General features: G+C 35.9%; 1 protein-coding gene and 1 pseudogene across 2 annotated transcripts in view; both read right to left on the reverse strand.

Moving 5' to 3' along the window:
• Positions 1 to 646: 646 nt before the first annotated feature.
• On the reverse strand, positions 647 to 2,418 carry LOC111718940 (annotated as a pseudogene).
• Positions 2,419 to 3,280: 862 nt separating this feature from the next.
• CCDC180 (coiled-coil domain containing 180) overlaps positions 3,281 to 16,933 on the reverse strand; it is a 123,244-nt gene continuing 109,591 nt past the window's right edge. For both annotated transcript variants that reach the window (XM_031954908.1, XM_031954907.1), the window contains 2 exons: positions 6,025 to 6,160; positions 3,281 to 3,500 (listed from right to left, as the gene is read on the reverse strand). In XM_031954908.1, coding sequence (XP_031810768.1) covers positions 3,369 to 3,500; positions 6,025 to 6,160 — 268 coding nt within the window. In that variant the 3' untranslated portion in view covers positions 3,281 to 3,368. The remainder of the gene's footprint in view (positions 3,501 to 6,024; positions 6,161 to 16,933) is intronic.

A 16,933-nucleotide genomic window follows, 5' to 3' on the forward strand; every position in this document is an offset into this window, starting at 1 on the left:
GTGCTCACCCTGTGGGGTACATAACCAGAGTTCTGTGACGGGAACAGAAGTGCAGTACCTGTCAATGACAAGGAACAGGGATTGTGAATATGTGATTGGTAGCCCTAGGAAACAGGGGGAGCTAAATCCCTCAGTGATCACCTGGTGCAGGTCCAAGCAATACACTTTGCCAGAGGGTGATATCATCCTGAGGACAAAGGATTATTATTATGCCAAGCTCAGGACACAGCCTGCTTGCTGGCCCTTAGCTCTGGAAAACAGCATATCTTCAAAATTTTTGACATAGAAATATGTTATTATATAATCAGGTCAATTCTCTATAAAAGTTAACTCTTAATCTCACCTGTAAAAATGAACCTTCTGTATCAGGGTTTAGATCAAAAATATGTACAAGATATGCTAAAATCTATATCAAGGATCAACCGTCAACTGAATGTGAGGTTAAATCCATAATGATTCAACAAAATAAAAAGTGCTGATATTCGTCTCAGATAAAAAATCTCAGATTAAAAAAAAAACTTCCTTAAGGACAAAGTAGACTTATTCCAGCTTTATGAGGCCATCATGAGGGATATTAATTTCTAGGGCAAATTTATACTTTGTGAATAGTCATGCAGCAATTGCTATGCATCTGCTAGTGGTCCATTTAGAAGTGTTTGTGACAGACAATATATGATTTAGATTCATCATATTCCTGATTGCTGATCCACATCTGCTGGAAGGTTCAGAAAAAGGACTGAACTGAGCCTACCAATCCAGATGGGATACTTACGTTCAGGGGGGGCAGCGATCTTAATTTTCATTATGCTAGATGCTAGAGCTCATTGCTTTCTTTCTGTACTCTGTCAGCAATAGCAATAGCAAGGTACACAATGGTATCACCAGACAAGATGGTGTTGCAATGTCACACTTCATGACAGAGTTAGAGGTGGTTTCATGAGTGCCACAGGATTCTATCCCTAGGAAGGATGGCTGGAAGGCCACCTCTGGACACCTGAACCTCTCATGGCCTGTGGTGAAATGCCTATGTCTTCTCCAGGGAAGCAGAAGCAATAGTCGAGGCCATCACCTGCTCAAAGTCCAGGGCAAAGTCCACAGCTTCTCCTTGATGTCACAATTTCCTTTTCATCTGGAGTAGTGAAGCTATTACTATTTTTCTGTCATTATCTTCATGAAATATTCTGTCAGGTCACAGCCAGCCAAGTCTAGTGGGAAAATGGCATGGAGAAGAGCAAAACCCTCAGAGAAGGGCACAGAATGGGTGATACCATCATCAGTGTCCATAACAATATTAATGGTACAACCAGAACCATACAGAAACAATACAGCCTGAATAGTTGAGGTAGTGAAAGCCTCAACTATGATTCTTCTCTGTTGCCATCAGTGTTTAGAAAAGCTTCAGGAAGGTTAATAGTGTGTTCCTCAGGGGCTACACAAAGCTCTCTGTAGAAGGTATGATGGTAGATTTTCTCCATGCCATCTCCATTGGTAACAAGACTATATTCAATGGAATTCTTAAGAATCTTAAGCTACCTCTCTTGTTCTGGGCCCCATCACGCACATAACTGTTCTTCTGTCCCATTCCCACTACTCCCTGGTATCTTGGACATTCAACAGTGAGGAAGAATACAACTCGAGCATTATCATTCCCAGCAAAGACAGCTTTGCACATACCAGAGCTACTGTCAATGATTGTTTGTCTCTCAGAGAAATTAGATCCAGGAAAGGCAAAAAGGGGGAAAAAAAGGGAGAATGTCCAAAGTAGCTATAAGTGACTACCACTGAATGAGCTGCTTCATGTGTTATTTAATGAGTAGAAGAGTGTTGCAGTTAGGATTATATTTTTATCTTCCAAAGTTTATTGTATAATTTTGATGTATTCATGTATGAGACACATTTTGTTGGAAGAAATTCTTTAAAATGTTTTGCTCTGCTGAATCAAATACATTTTTTAATATTCAACAAATGTGATGACCGTGTTTAGCACCCAGGGTATTTTAAAATCAGCCGGAGTCAGGATAAGCGAAAGTCCTTGATCTTTATTCTTTGTGGAGGTGAACGGGAATGGCGATACAAAATGAGAGCAATCGTGACACAAATCCAGCCAGCAGTGGGTCTGACTCTCACACACCACTCCCTAAATCCTCTACCCAATCTCCTATACAACAGATCAAACTTGCACAGAGAGTGGGCGGGGCCATTCTTTCTCCAAGCATATACTAATAGAGTATTGTCCAATTGGTAATTAGCCTTCAGTGCTTGGACCTCAGTGCATCTGCCAGCTTCAGCCCATTACCAACAAAAATTGGAATTTTATATTTTCTTCTTTCCCCCCTCTAGTCAATTGGGATTTATTATGGAATATTGCTTTTAAAAAGCTTACCTGCTCCCTATTAATACCTTCCTGTGTGCAATCATACTTAAGATATTTTACATAATTGGAGAAATAACCATGTTGGTTGGCAGTTGCTGATATTCTTTTGGTCACAATTTTTCTGAGACACATTCTTAATAGAATGTAATATGTTTTCCACGAGTTGTCACTGCTCTTCCTTGTATTTGATCCTTCTATGTCTTCAAGAGTCCTGTTACTGGTGCAGATCTTTTCTATATATCCTAGGCATAATACAGATGAGTTTTCTGTATTTGAGTATTTGACTTTTTAGTCGGGGTAGGGGAGGCATTTGGAGTCAAACAGTGTCTGAAGCTGATTTGAACTCAGTTCCTCCTGATGCCAGGATTGCTGCTCCAGCCACTGTGTCACCTAGCTGTCCCTTTTTTGCTATTTATTAATGCCATTTTAAAATAACTATTCTATAAGCACATCTATGATTATGATGTAAGAGTCCAAGTGTGGAGTCTCCATTTCCTTTGATGATGAAAAGTAGAGTTATAAAGCCACCCAATATTATGTATGTTATCTGAAATTTCAAAAAAATTGTTACCTTCTCATTTTTAAACATTGCTTTAATTTACTCAATGAGAAGAATATTAAATTTGCAATCAGAGGAACTTGGTTCATGCCTTAGCTCTCCCTGTTAGGTAAGGAATCTTTATGGACTTCCATTTCTCCTCACCTGTAAAGACAGGGCCTTAGACTAGATGTCTTCAGACATCTCTTCCATCTATAATTCTTTTCTTTGCACTGGACTACTGATGAGCTGAGGAGTGTTTACTCCATCAGAGAAGATCACCTGTAGTCTGGTCACTCATGAAATATACCTGATGAAGGGAAAAACAAAACCCTTCCCAGCACAGTAATCACCATATCCATCAAAACTAGTACAACCAAATTTTTATTTGTAGAAAAAAAAAAGCATCAGTATTTTTAAACCTAAGTGCATATATAAGAAAAGGGTAAAAAGGGATTAAAAATACAGGTCCTTAATGGTTTTTACTGAACGAGTCCACCAGCCCTTCCAGTTCTCAGCTTTAGTTAGCCGGATATCCTTTTCTTCCTTAATCTTGCTCAGTTCCAACTGTAATGCCACCAGGTATTTCTAAGGATCAAAGCAGAGGAAAGAGCCCATCTTAGGAGAAGTGCCAATTTCCCTAACTTGTCAGTTTTCCTTCCCCTATCTCCTCCTATTTGCTTCTTGAATTTAGACCCTATGTAGCAGACAGCAAGTTCAGACACCTGAGAAAACCTCACCCTCCCCAGCCTTCCTCCCAGTACTCTCCCACCTGGACACTGCACTTCCATTCCCACCCCTACAGAAGGTCCTCTCCCTCTTTCCCATTGGTAGTGAGTCTGACTCTTCCAAGGGATCCTTATGTCTAAACAGATCTAGTTGCTTAGACCTTTGGATGTGGAGGAAGTTATTAACTTTAATTAACCTTCCACATCTTGACTTTGCCCATAGTGATTTCAATATATCACAGGTTGGCACGAATTAAATGGAAATTTTGGGGGGAGTTTTGCAGAAATCACATGCAACACATGAAGCCCTACAGATGACACAGAGCCTATGATCAAATGTTTAACCCAAATTTTATAATAAAGTGCTGTAAACACTCCATAAAAACAAAAGAAACATTTAGCTTTCTTATTTGACACAAAGGGAGAAACTTTTTTTTTTTTTTTGCAAGATACTTGGAGTTAAGTGATAAGTCCAGAGTCACACACCTAGGAAGTGTTAAATGTCTGAGGCTGGATTTGATTCCCTCTGATCAGAGCTGGTGGTCTCTCCACTGCACCTTCTAGCTACCCACTAAGGGCGAAAAATTTTACAAGATTTTCCAGAGTATCACATTTCTACCGCTCCTTGTGATATGGAAGGGTAACTGTACAATCCTTCTGGGAAGTTGGAGGAATATTAGGCTTACAATCTGTCCTGCCACCATGTATTCCAGACCCCCAGGCATTGCCAGGTAAAGATGGTACCCTAAGGACCCCTATCCCCTATCACTTGCCTCGTCTCTTGGTCCCTAAGTAGTGCTCGGGACCACCAAAAACCATTTTATTTGCCTTTTAAATTTACCTATATGTGTTGTCTCTCTTTTCCCCCTTCCTGAGGCAATTGGAGTCAAGTGATTTACCCAGGGTCACACAGCTGGGAAGTGTTAAGTGTCTGAGGTCAAATTTGAACTCAGGTCCTCCTGACTTCAGGCTTGGTGCTCTCTCACCACCTAGCTGCCCGATGTGTTGTCTCTTCTAATTAAAAAGAGCAACTTGAGAACAGAGCTTATTTTGTTTTTGTATCTCCAAGGCTTTGGTATAGTGCTTGGCCCCTGTCAGTTCTTTTTCTAAGCACTAAACATCTTTTGTCTTACCTAAATTCTGCATAAGTTTTTGCAAAATTCGTGTAAGGACACTGCCTTTGTCAGATGAATGTTAATATTTTTTCCTGGTTTGAGAGTCTGGGTTGTGTGGTAGAAAAAGCTCTGGATTTGAAATTAGGAAATGAAGTTTGGAGTCCTAGTTCTGCCCCTTCCTGATCTTTGAGAGTTTCATAAACTCCTTTCTATTCACCTCATCTCTGTAGGTTAGGATTTTCATCCTAGCATTGAAATGTTCTCTTCATAATTGGCAGGTTTAGTTTTGCATATAGTGGAGTAGATAGAATGCTAGATTTTCCTGAAAACCTTTTGTAAAATTTTGCTGACTTGAAATACAAAAATAATTTGTGTTGAAAAGGACCTACAGGGGACCAAATGGTTTAGAGTCCTGCCTTTAAGCAAACTAACATCTAAGTCTAGTCACATCTAAACTAAAGTTAATCATTCAACAAGTTTTATAATAACTTATAAATTATATTATATGTAATTATATAACACATATGTTACAAATAACATATGATTGTTTCGAATTAATGATGTGAAAGAGTTTGAAGGCAGGGATTTCTACCATCTATCTCTCCATTATCACATCATTCACCCATTTTGTCCCCCATGGTCGAAGCAGTGCCTTGCTCATGATCTATGTTGTTTACCCACTGATAGCATCTTATCTATAATGATCTATACTGGAAACTCCCTGAGGTCAGGAAAGATATCTTAAACATCTTTGGATTTATTGTGGCAATTTTTTAAAAATCAATTTTGTTTTGATTTCTTTCAATATCTAGTTGCAAATTTTCAAATATTTAAATAAATACAAAAGAAAGGATATTTACAAAATCAAAAGCAAGAACAAAAAGACCAGAATTACATTATACTACACTAGAAAATAAGCAAAACAACATAGAAATGTAAGTCAGGATGAATGATCATAGCTACAGCAGCACACTCTATTTAGCTATAAAATACGAAAAGTATTTAAGAAAAACCTGTTCAGGCGAACTTTTTAGCAAGATTGTACCACTGTTGGATTTCGTTGCTTATCACATGGTAAAACAATGTAATAGGATGCATCTGAAAGCATGGCATAAAGAAAACATCCAATGATTGCATTCGTAGTTAACAACTTAAAGTTATCATAGTTAACCAATGCTCAGGTTGTGTCTTGTGAAACCATGATAGAACCAGTAATGAAAAGGGGGTTCAAACTCCCTTTCAAACAACTGCCCATTTCCCCACACTTACCGCATATATAACATCTCTTGCTTCCACTACTGCTTGGTGACCCAGACTATTTTTGTTGGTTATGATTGGAGGTGTTGCTCTCATGTAAATTTTGTGGTGAATAGTGAATGTTGTAGGGAGCATTCCTGACCACTTCCTGGGAACAAAAATACACTTATAGTACAAACACATCCTCTATTTTGAATTTCTCATCAATGAGATCTAAAGATGCAGACATAATGTCCTTTACAGTCACCTTTATTTAGAAAGCTTATAGTGAATTGGTTCGTCTTTTCTAGAAACCAATTTGGAATTAAGCAAGAAATGTGTATGTATGTGTTCATGGAAGCATGATTTGTAATAAGAAAACATTGGAAATAATACACATGTCAGATGACTGAGGAAGAGTTAAACAAATTATTGTAGATTAGTATAATGGAATATCATTGGTCCATATAAGATAAGATATGACTGTGAAGAATTCAGAGAAAAATCGGAAGCCCTTTATGAAGTGATGGTGAATGAAGAAAAGAGAGTTAAAGAACCTTGGAAGCCATGACATCAAACGTTTTTCATTTTATAGATGAGAAAGCTGAGGTTAGGAGTGTTTAAATGACTTGGCTGAGGTCATATGGAGATTTGAAGCGGGGTGAGGGAGAGCTGGGATTTGCAAAAGGTTTTCTGGTTCCAAAGCCAGCCCTCTGTTCACTGCAGCAGGGATAGGGACTTTGAGTTTTGGTGGCAAGGCTTGCCCAGTTATCTCCCATCAGGCCAGGATAGCTAAAGAACAGGATAGCTAAACATTCATACTCCCACATTCACCATAGACAGCATTCAGGCGAGAAAGGAGGATTTTCTGATACCTCTATCAAGGTAAGGTGAGTCAGTGGCCAAATGGGGCAGAAGAACCACTGCCGACTCAGTTCAAAAGCCAGAGAGGGCTAATGCAGGGAAAGGAAGGGGGGAGAAAGGCTCAGAAACAGCTGTGGAGGCAGATCATCTCCTAATGGGAGAAATTTGAGTTTTTGTCCCCTTCCTGCTTCTGACTATATGCTGATTAAGTACATATAAACAGATACATCAACAGGTATATTGTAATAGGTTATTATAAGAATTTTTAATGTTCCCTTTTTGTTATTTGGAACTCAGGGACATCCCTCTCACAATTTTTGGTTAATTCAAAGTCTGTCTTAATACTAACCTCACCTAAACAACCTTTGAGATACAGAAATTTACTTAAGATCCTTAGGTGTTCCTTAGATAAAAGGCCAAAGGAAAAGATTCCCTGACTCTTGTTTGTTGTTGTTCTTTAGCTGATTAGTAGTATATAATTCTTTTTCACCCCATTTGGGGTTTTCTTAGAAAAGATACTAGAGAACAGTTTGCAATTTCCTTCTCATTTTACATATAAGGAAACTGAGGCAAGCAAGATTAACTGACTTGCTTGCGGACACATAGTAAGTGTCTGAGATTTGAACTCATGAAGGAGTCCTCTTGAACTTCAAGCCCAGTACTCTTATCTACTGTACCAATCATGACCTTAGCAACATGTAAATTGTAGACTCCATCAACCTATTGTGAATTCTCTAAATGCATTTTAATCTATAACCTGACTTACCTGAAGAGTTTGTGCAATGAAATTTGTTTCTTTAGCGATCACATGAGATTATGACTCTGTTTAACTAAATGTATTCAAATTGGGATTGTATGAGATTATGGATCTATCTTCCCTATCATCTTTTATGGCCTAAGAAGAATGTACATGAACTAAAAATGTAAATGAATCATTTTTCTGTTATTTTATAAGCAAAATAAACCTTGTTAGAATCCTTATGAATTGTTCAAGTTTTCTCTGAGGTCCAAACCTATGCTTGAGCATACTAATAAAACCTACATTTTTACCTCTATAATTTCTATATTGTGATAAATCTTTATTTGATAGCAGTTACCTATAACCTCGGAGAGAAGATATTTCTCCATAACAAGGTGATTCTATATTTCCAATATATGCCTAAAAACTGTCTTCTAGGAATTAAAATTTTACTAAAGCCATCTCTGTTAACACTAAATGACACAAGTGACACAATCAGTCACACTAAAGATAGATCTAGTCATCAAACATCGTTAGGCTTCCACCAGAGATGATAGTAATAGCCCCAACTCCCATTGTGGTTGTGTGAATCAAAGGAAATAATATATGCAAAATGTTTTGTAAGTTTTAAAGTACTATATAAATATTAACCATTATTATCTGCAAAGTATGGATAATTATAGCACTTTCCCTGCATATATATAAGAGCAAACTGAGATAATGTTTAAACAAGTGTTTTGTAAACTTTAAGTTTTTTTTTCAATATGATTGTCAATCAACCCAATAAATCAAAGGGTTCTTAATCCAGAGTCCATGAACTTTGCTTTTTTTTTTTTTTTTTTTTTTTTTTTTTGGTGAGGTAATTGGGGTTTAGTGACTTGCCCAGTTAGTAAATGTTAAGTGACCAAGACTGCATTTGAACTCAGGTCCTCTTGACTTCAGGACCAGTGCTCTATCCACTATGCTATCTAGCTGCCCCTGAACTTTGCTTAAAAAAAAAAAAAAAGTGTTTTGATAACTGTGTTTCAAAATAATTGTCTTCCTTGGTAATCCTATGTGTTTTATTTTATGCATACCACTGGCTTTTCTGGCCGCCATAGCCTGAAGGCTGGGTATTTAACATTTCACCCTTCTCCCAGTACCCTTCTCTAGTAGCCTCATAGGGCTGTGAGAGGTCTAGTTCTCTGCCAGTCTCCAGCCTCCATCCATAGTATTTTCTTAAGTGTAGAGAAGGATCCCCAGCACCTTTGTTCCATTTAACTGTTTAACAGTCAGATTAGCTTTTATAAAGAAATAGTTACTTCAAAGGCATAAAAACAAATATACAAACATACTTCACCACTCATGGGGCGTAAATCATCCTCTTCTATACTATTTAGTTTGTCTGAGGAAGAGCATTAGGTTTATAGTTTTCCTCCATTCCTATACAGCACAGTCCTAATTCTAAGGCCAAAGGTGCCTTGGGCTTACTCCCAAGCCTCCTGGCTTCTTGGACCTTCTCTTTGGGGCTGGCTTGGCTGTACCATCCTGCCTGAAACCCTAGCTCCAAAGAGTCCATAACTTGAACTCCTGGGGGCACCAGAGATTATTTTATGTATCTGAAACTGAGAAGAATAAATGAAACAAATTCTCTAGGACCATTTCTTGGTGCCATGAAGTAAAAGAAAAGAAAGAGAAAAGCTATTTTTACTTCTTCATTTGGTTCTTGGCATCCTCAGGTGCTGTGGGTGAATTACCTGTGATCTCATGTAGGACACAGAGCAAGTCTGGCTCTGACAATTTTAAAGCCCAGTTAGCTACACTAATCAAAGAAGATTATCATCCCCCAATATCAAGGAACAGGATGCCTCCTTGTTAGGAATTTGAGGGATTCGGCAGACCTCCATTACTTGTGTATTTTTTTTTTTGTCTTTAACTAATTATTTTTTAATCCAGTTTCATGTTAAAACAATTTAAGTAATTTAATCATTTCTATTAACATCTCCACCAATGTTACTGTTACCAATGATCCCATTTTTCCCATATCCCCTCCAACATTTGTCATATTAGCCAATCTGATAGGTGTGAGCATTTTAAAATATTGTTCTGAGAAGGGTCTCATAGACTTTACTATTCTGTCAGAAAGGCTCATGATACATGTATGTATGTATATGTATATATGGCTGTATATATATACGTATATATCTATACATGTCCATATTCAACTTTTGTTTTTCAGTTTTGTCCCAGTATCTTATGTATGACACTTAATGCATGTTTTGCTGAATTAAACCTTGGAAATCTTTCATCTTGATTAATTTTTTCACTTTTTCAATTTGTAGATAAATTTAGTGTATATACAAAAAGGACAATGTTCTCTTGCATGTATTTATTTTATTATAAGGTTTCAAAATTAAAATAAAATCACATTTGATTTGGTGTGTATTTGACAATTCATTTTTCTGGCAGAAAGATTACAAAATGTACATACAGAATGTTATAGTGAGTTCTGGGTACTGCATTTGAGAATAAACATTACTAAGCTAGATAACGTCCAGCAAAGGCCAAGCAAGAAAGGCTTTGACTTAATGTTATATGAGGATTAATTGAAAGGACTCAGAATGTTTGGAGAAAAAGAAGACATCAGGAAGATAGGTATTTTGTCTTCTCATATATGGGAAGTTTTTAAGGGAAAGAGAGATTGGACTTGTTCTGTTTGTTGTCTCAGAAGGTAAAATTAAATTTAGGTTTGATGTGTCAGGAAAAACTTCCTAAAATTAGAGCTAGATAGAACTGAAAAATCTAGCTTTGGGATTTAGTGGATTCTGTCACATTGAAAAGTTTTTCAGCAAAAGTGAGGTAACCACAAGATGGAGCTACTGTAAAGAATACTCTGTTTTCAGTTATGAAGGGAATGCTGAATCTATTTCCAGTTTTTAAACGGTAGTCTAGTCTCTTTCTGTAAAATAATAGTCAAACTCATCATTTCTAAATTTGGAGCCTTTAAATGTTAACACATTTCCTCACTGTTTACAGAATTAAAAATTACAATTTTGAGCTAGAAGAGAACTTGAACATCATCTATTTTATCTTATTTTATAGCTGCAGGAATATGTTAAGTGACTAGGAAAAGGTAATATAAGCAGAAAGTACCGAAATTAGAATTTGAATTCAGATTTTCTGACTCCAAATCCAGACTTCTTTCCAAGGAACTACACAGGGTTTGTTAGTATAAATTGTTATTATGATATAACATCACTTATTATTTAGAAGCTATGAATCAACGCTGCAAAAAAAAAGTAGAAATCTAAGCATTATTTTTATGCCATTGTTTGTAGCAAGGAAATTAACATTTTATTGTAGTATTTTTAATCTGGAAACCAAATCCTACTTCATTAACTTCACTGAAATGTTAATGACTTTTTTCTTCAATTCAATTAGATAATCTTGAAAGATTATCTAAATGCTTTAGAGCTCCCTCAGATTCCTGCCAAAAATAGATTCTGAGCTACAGAAGTAAATGAGTAAAAATTATGTGCCACTGTCTTGTTTGAAATACATCTTGAATACTTTTCCTTTTCAGTGTAATGTTCAATAATTGGTTTGGTCAGTAAATTCTGTCACCTGAAAATGATTCCAGTCTATTTAAATATAAATCACAAGTGTGATTTGGCAGATTGAATATATGACATATAATTATTATATACATGTATATATAGTAGCATCATATTATGTATAATATAATTATTTCAAATACCTTTTGTTATCTGCAACCTATATAGTTTTAACAATGATATTTGAGGATTCTATTAAAAAGCTGAGGCATGTGGCTGACATCTAGGATCTTTTAAACCTGATTTCTACTAAGTGTAACATCTTATCTGGTGTTATCTGTCTTCAGTTATGGTCCCTGCTTATAGGGATTGATGGACACTTGTACTGATTGTGCCAATCTAACATCAATTCACTTAAACAATTAACATTTATTATTTACTATTTATAAGATGAAGAGCTAGCTCCTAGACATACCAAGATAAAAACCAAAAATGGTCCCTTTCCTCAAAATGCTTACATTTTAATAGGAGAATACAACAAAATAATAATATTGACAGACATTTACTTAGTGCTTAAAGGTCTGTATGTGTTATCTCATTTAAATGCTTACTGCAATTATATGAGATAGTTGCTATTTTCATCTTTATCTCACTTTTTTCTATCCTATACACTTTTGCACAGGTCATCTGATCTCATTGGTACATACAAGTGGAGTCGTGTCACTATTCTGCTTAAAAACTTTACATGGTTCCCTATGGTCTCTACAAAATTAAAAAAAAAAATACTAAACTAAACTCATAAGCCAATCTGTCAATCAAAGCTATTCACAATTTGGATTTGAATAATTTAACAGCTTCACTAGTTACTATAGTTTTATTTCCCTATTTTGATCTCTTTTTGGTGTAGATGTCAAGACCATTATTTTTGTCTTAGAAAGAATTTTGTGAAAATTCTTCTTTTCCTCTTTTTTCAGACAATTTCTATAGTATCATAATTACTTGGCTTTTTTTTCAAATGTTTAATAAAATTTGTTATAAGACCACTTAGCCCTAGGATTTCTTCTTTGGGAGGAGTACAAAATTTTTGGTATGTTGTCTTATTGCTGTCATTACCTTCAATGGAATTATTTGTTATTTCTATTTTTTGTTCCTTACACACCCATTATTAATTTTAAGATTATTATGTACTTATTATGTACTAGTTAATTTTTAATCATTTTTATCAGTTCATTTTTGTTTAATTGTGATTCATAAAAGATGTGTTTACTATTTCTGCATTTGTTTGTGACACTTTTGTGCCCTAACACAGGGTCAATTTTTATGAAGATCACATAGCCCATAAATATGTATACTCTTTTCTAGTTTCATTTAATAATCTCCACCAATCTATCATATCTAACTTTTTCTAAAATTCTATTCAGTCTTTCACCTTTCATTTCTTTTTTTAAAAATTTTATTTTGGTAAGATTTATCTAGATCTGAGAAGGGCAAATTGAAGTCCTCCACTATTGTAGTTTTATTTTCTAGCTCCCATTGAACTCATCCAACTTTTCCTTTAAGTACTCTGATGTATGTCATGTAATATATATGTACATATTTAATATTGATATTAATTCATTACCTTTCAGCAAAATTTATTTTCCATCTTTATCTTTTAAATTAATTTTTGTTCTTGTTCTGAGATATAATTTTTTGCCTTTTTTATTTCAAGCTAAAGATATATTTTTCTCAGCTTATTTTAGCATAGTTTAAAAAAAAACAATGTTTTATTGGATTCTGGCTTCTAATCTGTTTTATAATCCTCTTCTGTTTTGTGGATGATTTAATTCATTAATATTCACAATTATGATTTTTTAAATTATATTTTTAATCTGTAAAAGTCTGCTTTCACTTTCCTGCCCTCCCCCATCTCCTCACTTTGAGAACATAAGAAAAACAAAAATATTGTTGCAAACATGTATAGTCAAGAAAAAAGCAAAATTCTGCACACCCTATATCAAAATATATGTGTGTTTGTATATATCTCATTCTGGAAAATGAGTACTTCATACCATTATCAGAGATGTCATTTCATTATTAGTTTCATTATTAGTCTTCTGGGATTGTGGTTGGTCATTATATATATTGGTCAATTAGCCTTCCTAATTCAGTCAGTTTATTTATTAATAAACTTAATAAATGTTAACCCCCCACACTTTTGATATATGTCAAACACTGCATTAAATACAAAAGACAATTTCTGAATGCCTAACAAGATTTTGTATTTCATCCTGGAAGTGATAGGGAGTCCCTGGTCAAACTTTCAAATTCCTTAGTACTCTCTTCCTCTCAGGCTCCTTTCTCTTCATGGGGAAAAAAAGAGTACAAGGTTGACATTAGAGAGCTCCTCCTAGGTCCTCTATTTAAGGAGAGGGCCAGGGGCAGGAATCCTATCATGTTCCACTGACTGCAAGACTTCATCATGCTTGTATACCTGATGTCCACCTGCTGCCTCTTTTCTTTTGGCTTATCAGCTTCTTTTTATGTGTTGTCATTTACCATTAGATTGTGAGCTCCTTGAGGGTGGAAACAGTCTTTGAAAGCCTTTCTTTTTATCCTTAGAATTTAGCGTATATAAAACGCTGGCATATAATCTGTACTGCATAAACATTTATGTACCGACAATGCTTTAGAAAAATTAGTTTGGCAGCTGAGTGGAGGATGGATGAGGGTGGGAAGAGATTCGTGGCAAGCAGACCAACCAGCTGAGTTCAGTTCTGGATATGTTTGATGTACAGGACATCCAGATTGAGATATCTAATAGTTGTAGATGTGAGACTTGAAGTCAGCAGAGAGGTTAGAGCTCAGTAAGTAGATTTGAGAATCATCACTATGATGATGATCAGAGATGTTAATGAATCCTCAGGAGCTGATGAGATCACCAAGTGGAGTAATATAGAGGGAGAAAAGGAGAGAGCCCAGGACAGAGCCTGTGGGATCCCTTCCATTAGTAGGTGACCTAGATGAAAAGCTAGGGAAAAAGACCGAGGTAGGAAGAAAACTAGGAGATAGCATTGCCCAAAAATTCTGAGAGAAGAGAGTATCAAGAAAAGGGTAATCAATAGAGTCAAAGGCTGCAGAGATATCAAGAGGTATAAGAATTAATAAAAGATCATTGTATTTGGAAATTAAGCGATCAGTGGTAACTTTGGAGAGTTTGGGTCAAATGATGAGATTAGAAGCCAGGCTGTAGAGTTAAGAAGAGAGGGGAGAGAAGTGGAGGCATTTTTTGTAGACAGCATTCTGAAAGAGTTAAACCACAAAGAGCAGGAGATATGGGATGATAATTAGTGAAGCTTCACTAAGCAGCATTAATTGAGGTATTTTGCTTGTTTGTTTTTTGACCATGGGGAAGATATGAGCCCATTTGTAGGCTCTAGAGAAGCAGACCACAGACAGGGAGATATTAAATTTAAATGAGAAAATGAGGGTGATAAGAGAGGGCAATCTTCTTGGAGAGAGGATAGAGTGGGATCACTTGCACAGCAGAGGGATAGGTCTTGGCAAAAAGTGTCATTTCTTCCTATAAGGATGAAAGAGGACATACAGTAGAAGACAGCTGGGTGATATGAGATTAGAGGGTAGAAAAGGGAGTTCTTGCCAATGGCCTCAATTTAAAAAAATGAAATATGGGGCAAGATTCTTAGATGAGAGGACGCTAGGAAAGGGAATCAGGAGAGGGATGGGATCCCTTTCATCCCTTGAGAAGGGATGAAAAAGTTTGTAAGAGCTGCTGTGGAGAGTGGAATAATGAATTGATAAGAGAGGTACAGTAGAAATACCCAGAAGTTGTGAAGGCCCAATGTGTTAACACAAATCTGCAGTGGATCCAGTCAGAACTGTTACATGACTTCCTCCACCTTTGTTAGGCAGCACATGTGTAGGAGCAAAGGCAGTAGGAGGTGGGAGTAAACCAAGGCTGGGGCCGATTAGGGCGCAATAGGTGGTATAAGGAGGCAGATAATTCATGAGAAGGGGACAGTACAAAGTAAGAATGGTTCACGGTAGAGAAAGGAGAGTGTGGCTAGTGGAAGGGTGAGAGCTAGAACATAAAAATGGCACATTTATAGGTGATGGCAAGATCAAGGTTTTGGCTCTGTGTGCCTGAAGTGGGTTGGAGCAGAAAGTAATAGGAAATAAGCTGATGAACTGGAAAGTGAGGACATCTGAAGAAGTATAAATAAGTATGTTGAAGTCCTCTAGTATAAGGATAGGAGTTGGGGAAGAGAAAAAGATTATGTCAAGTACTGAATTCATGAAGAATAAAAGGAAGTATTCCTGGAAGATTGTAGACAAAAGCTACAAAGGGTTTGATTGGATGGCAGATGTGGATTGCATGAACCTCAAAGGCGTAAAGATTACTGAGTGATGGTGGTAGGGAAAGAAACTAGAAATTGCAGTGGGGAGCAAGGAGTGTTCTAACTTCTTCATTTTAACCAGAGAATCAGGGAAAATGAGTGAAAAGTGCAGCCAGTGCTGGAAAAGGGAATCAAATCATCTTTCTTTGTCCTTATCATATCATTGTCTTTTTGATAAATTATTTTCCTGGTAATATTCATCTCACTCAATGTCAAATCATAAAATTTTCCCTGAAACCATCATTTCTTATAGCATAATACTATTCCATCATATTAACATACTATACCTTGTTCAGCCATTTCCCAATTTATTGGTACCCCCTCAAATTCCCATACTTTGCTACCAATAGCTACAAATAATTTCCACAATTTCCATTAAAAAAATCCATAGAGTTTGTTTTGTTTAGGATTGAACCCTCCCTTTACATCCCACAAAATTACCCCTTTTCTCTTTCTCACTCTTGCCTTCCTATTTCTGTTGAGTTGTATTTGTGTGTGTGTATTTATTTCCTCCTTTGACCAGTTTACATGATAGTGAGATTCAAGTATTAGCCATTCCTTACCTTTCTCTTTATTTGTATAGATATCTACTTATATTAATTTCTTCCCTGCTAGTGTATTCTTCTTTCCCTCCCTTCTCATTCTTCTTTTAAGATCTTTAAAATATAGCAAAAACATTCCTAGGTCTTCTGCCTATTAGAGTTTCTCTAAGAACCCTGATGATGATAGATTTTGTAGTCAACACATGTATTACCCACCCCATCATCCCACTCCTATTCAAATGTAAGCGTTTATCCTTATTTAGTTTTTTAGCTTAGTTCATTTGTGTCTGCCTTTTTATGTTTCTTTTAACTTCAGTGTTTGAATTTTAAATTTTCTATACAGTTCTGGTCTTTTAATTAGGAATTTTTGGAAATCCTCTTGTTCATTAAAGGTCCATTATTTTAAAATGGCAGAAACTAGGCACTAATAACATCTCACACCCTATGCCAAGATAAGGTCAAAATGGGCTCACAATTTAGACATAAAGGATGATACTATAAGCAAATTGTAGAGCAAGAGATAATCTTCCTGTTAGATCTGTGGAGAATGGAGGAATTTATGGCTAAAGAACTACTAGAAAACATTATAAAATGCAAAATGGATAATTTTAATTTCATTAAATTAAATTAGAAATGTTTTGCACAAACAAAACCAATGCAGCCAAGATTAGAAGAGAAGCAGAAAGCTGGAAAACAATTTTTACAGACAGTATTTCTAATAAAGGCCTCATTTCTCAAATATACAGAGAAATGATTCAAATTTATAAGAATACAAGTCGTTCCCCATTTGATAAATGGTCAAAGAATATGAACAGACAATTTTCAGATGAAGAAATTAGAGTCAGTTATGTAAAAAATGCTTTAATT

Source organism: Sarcophilus harrisii, chromosome 2 (genome assembly GCF_902635505.1).
Source record: "Sarcophilus harrisii chromosome 2, mSarHar1.11, whole genome shotgun sequence".
Classification (NCBI taxonomy): domain Eukaryota; kingdom Metazoa; phylum Chordata; class Mammalia; order Dasyuromorphia; family Dasyuridae; genus Sarcophilus; species Sarcophilus harrisii.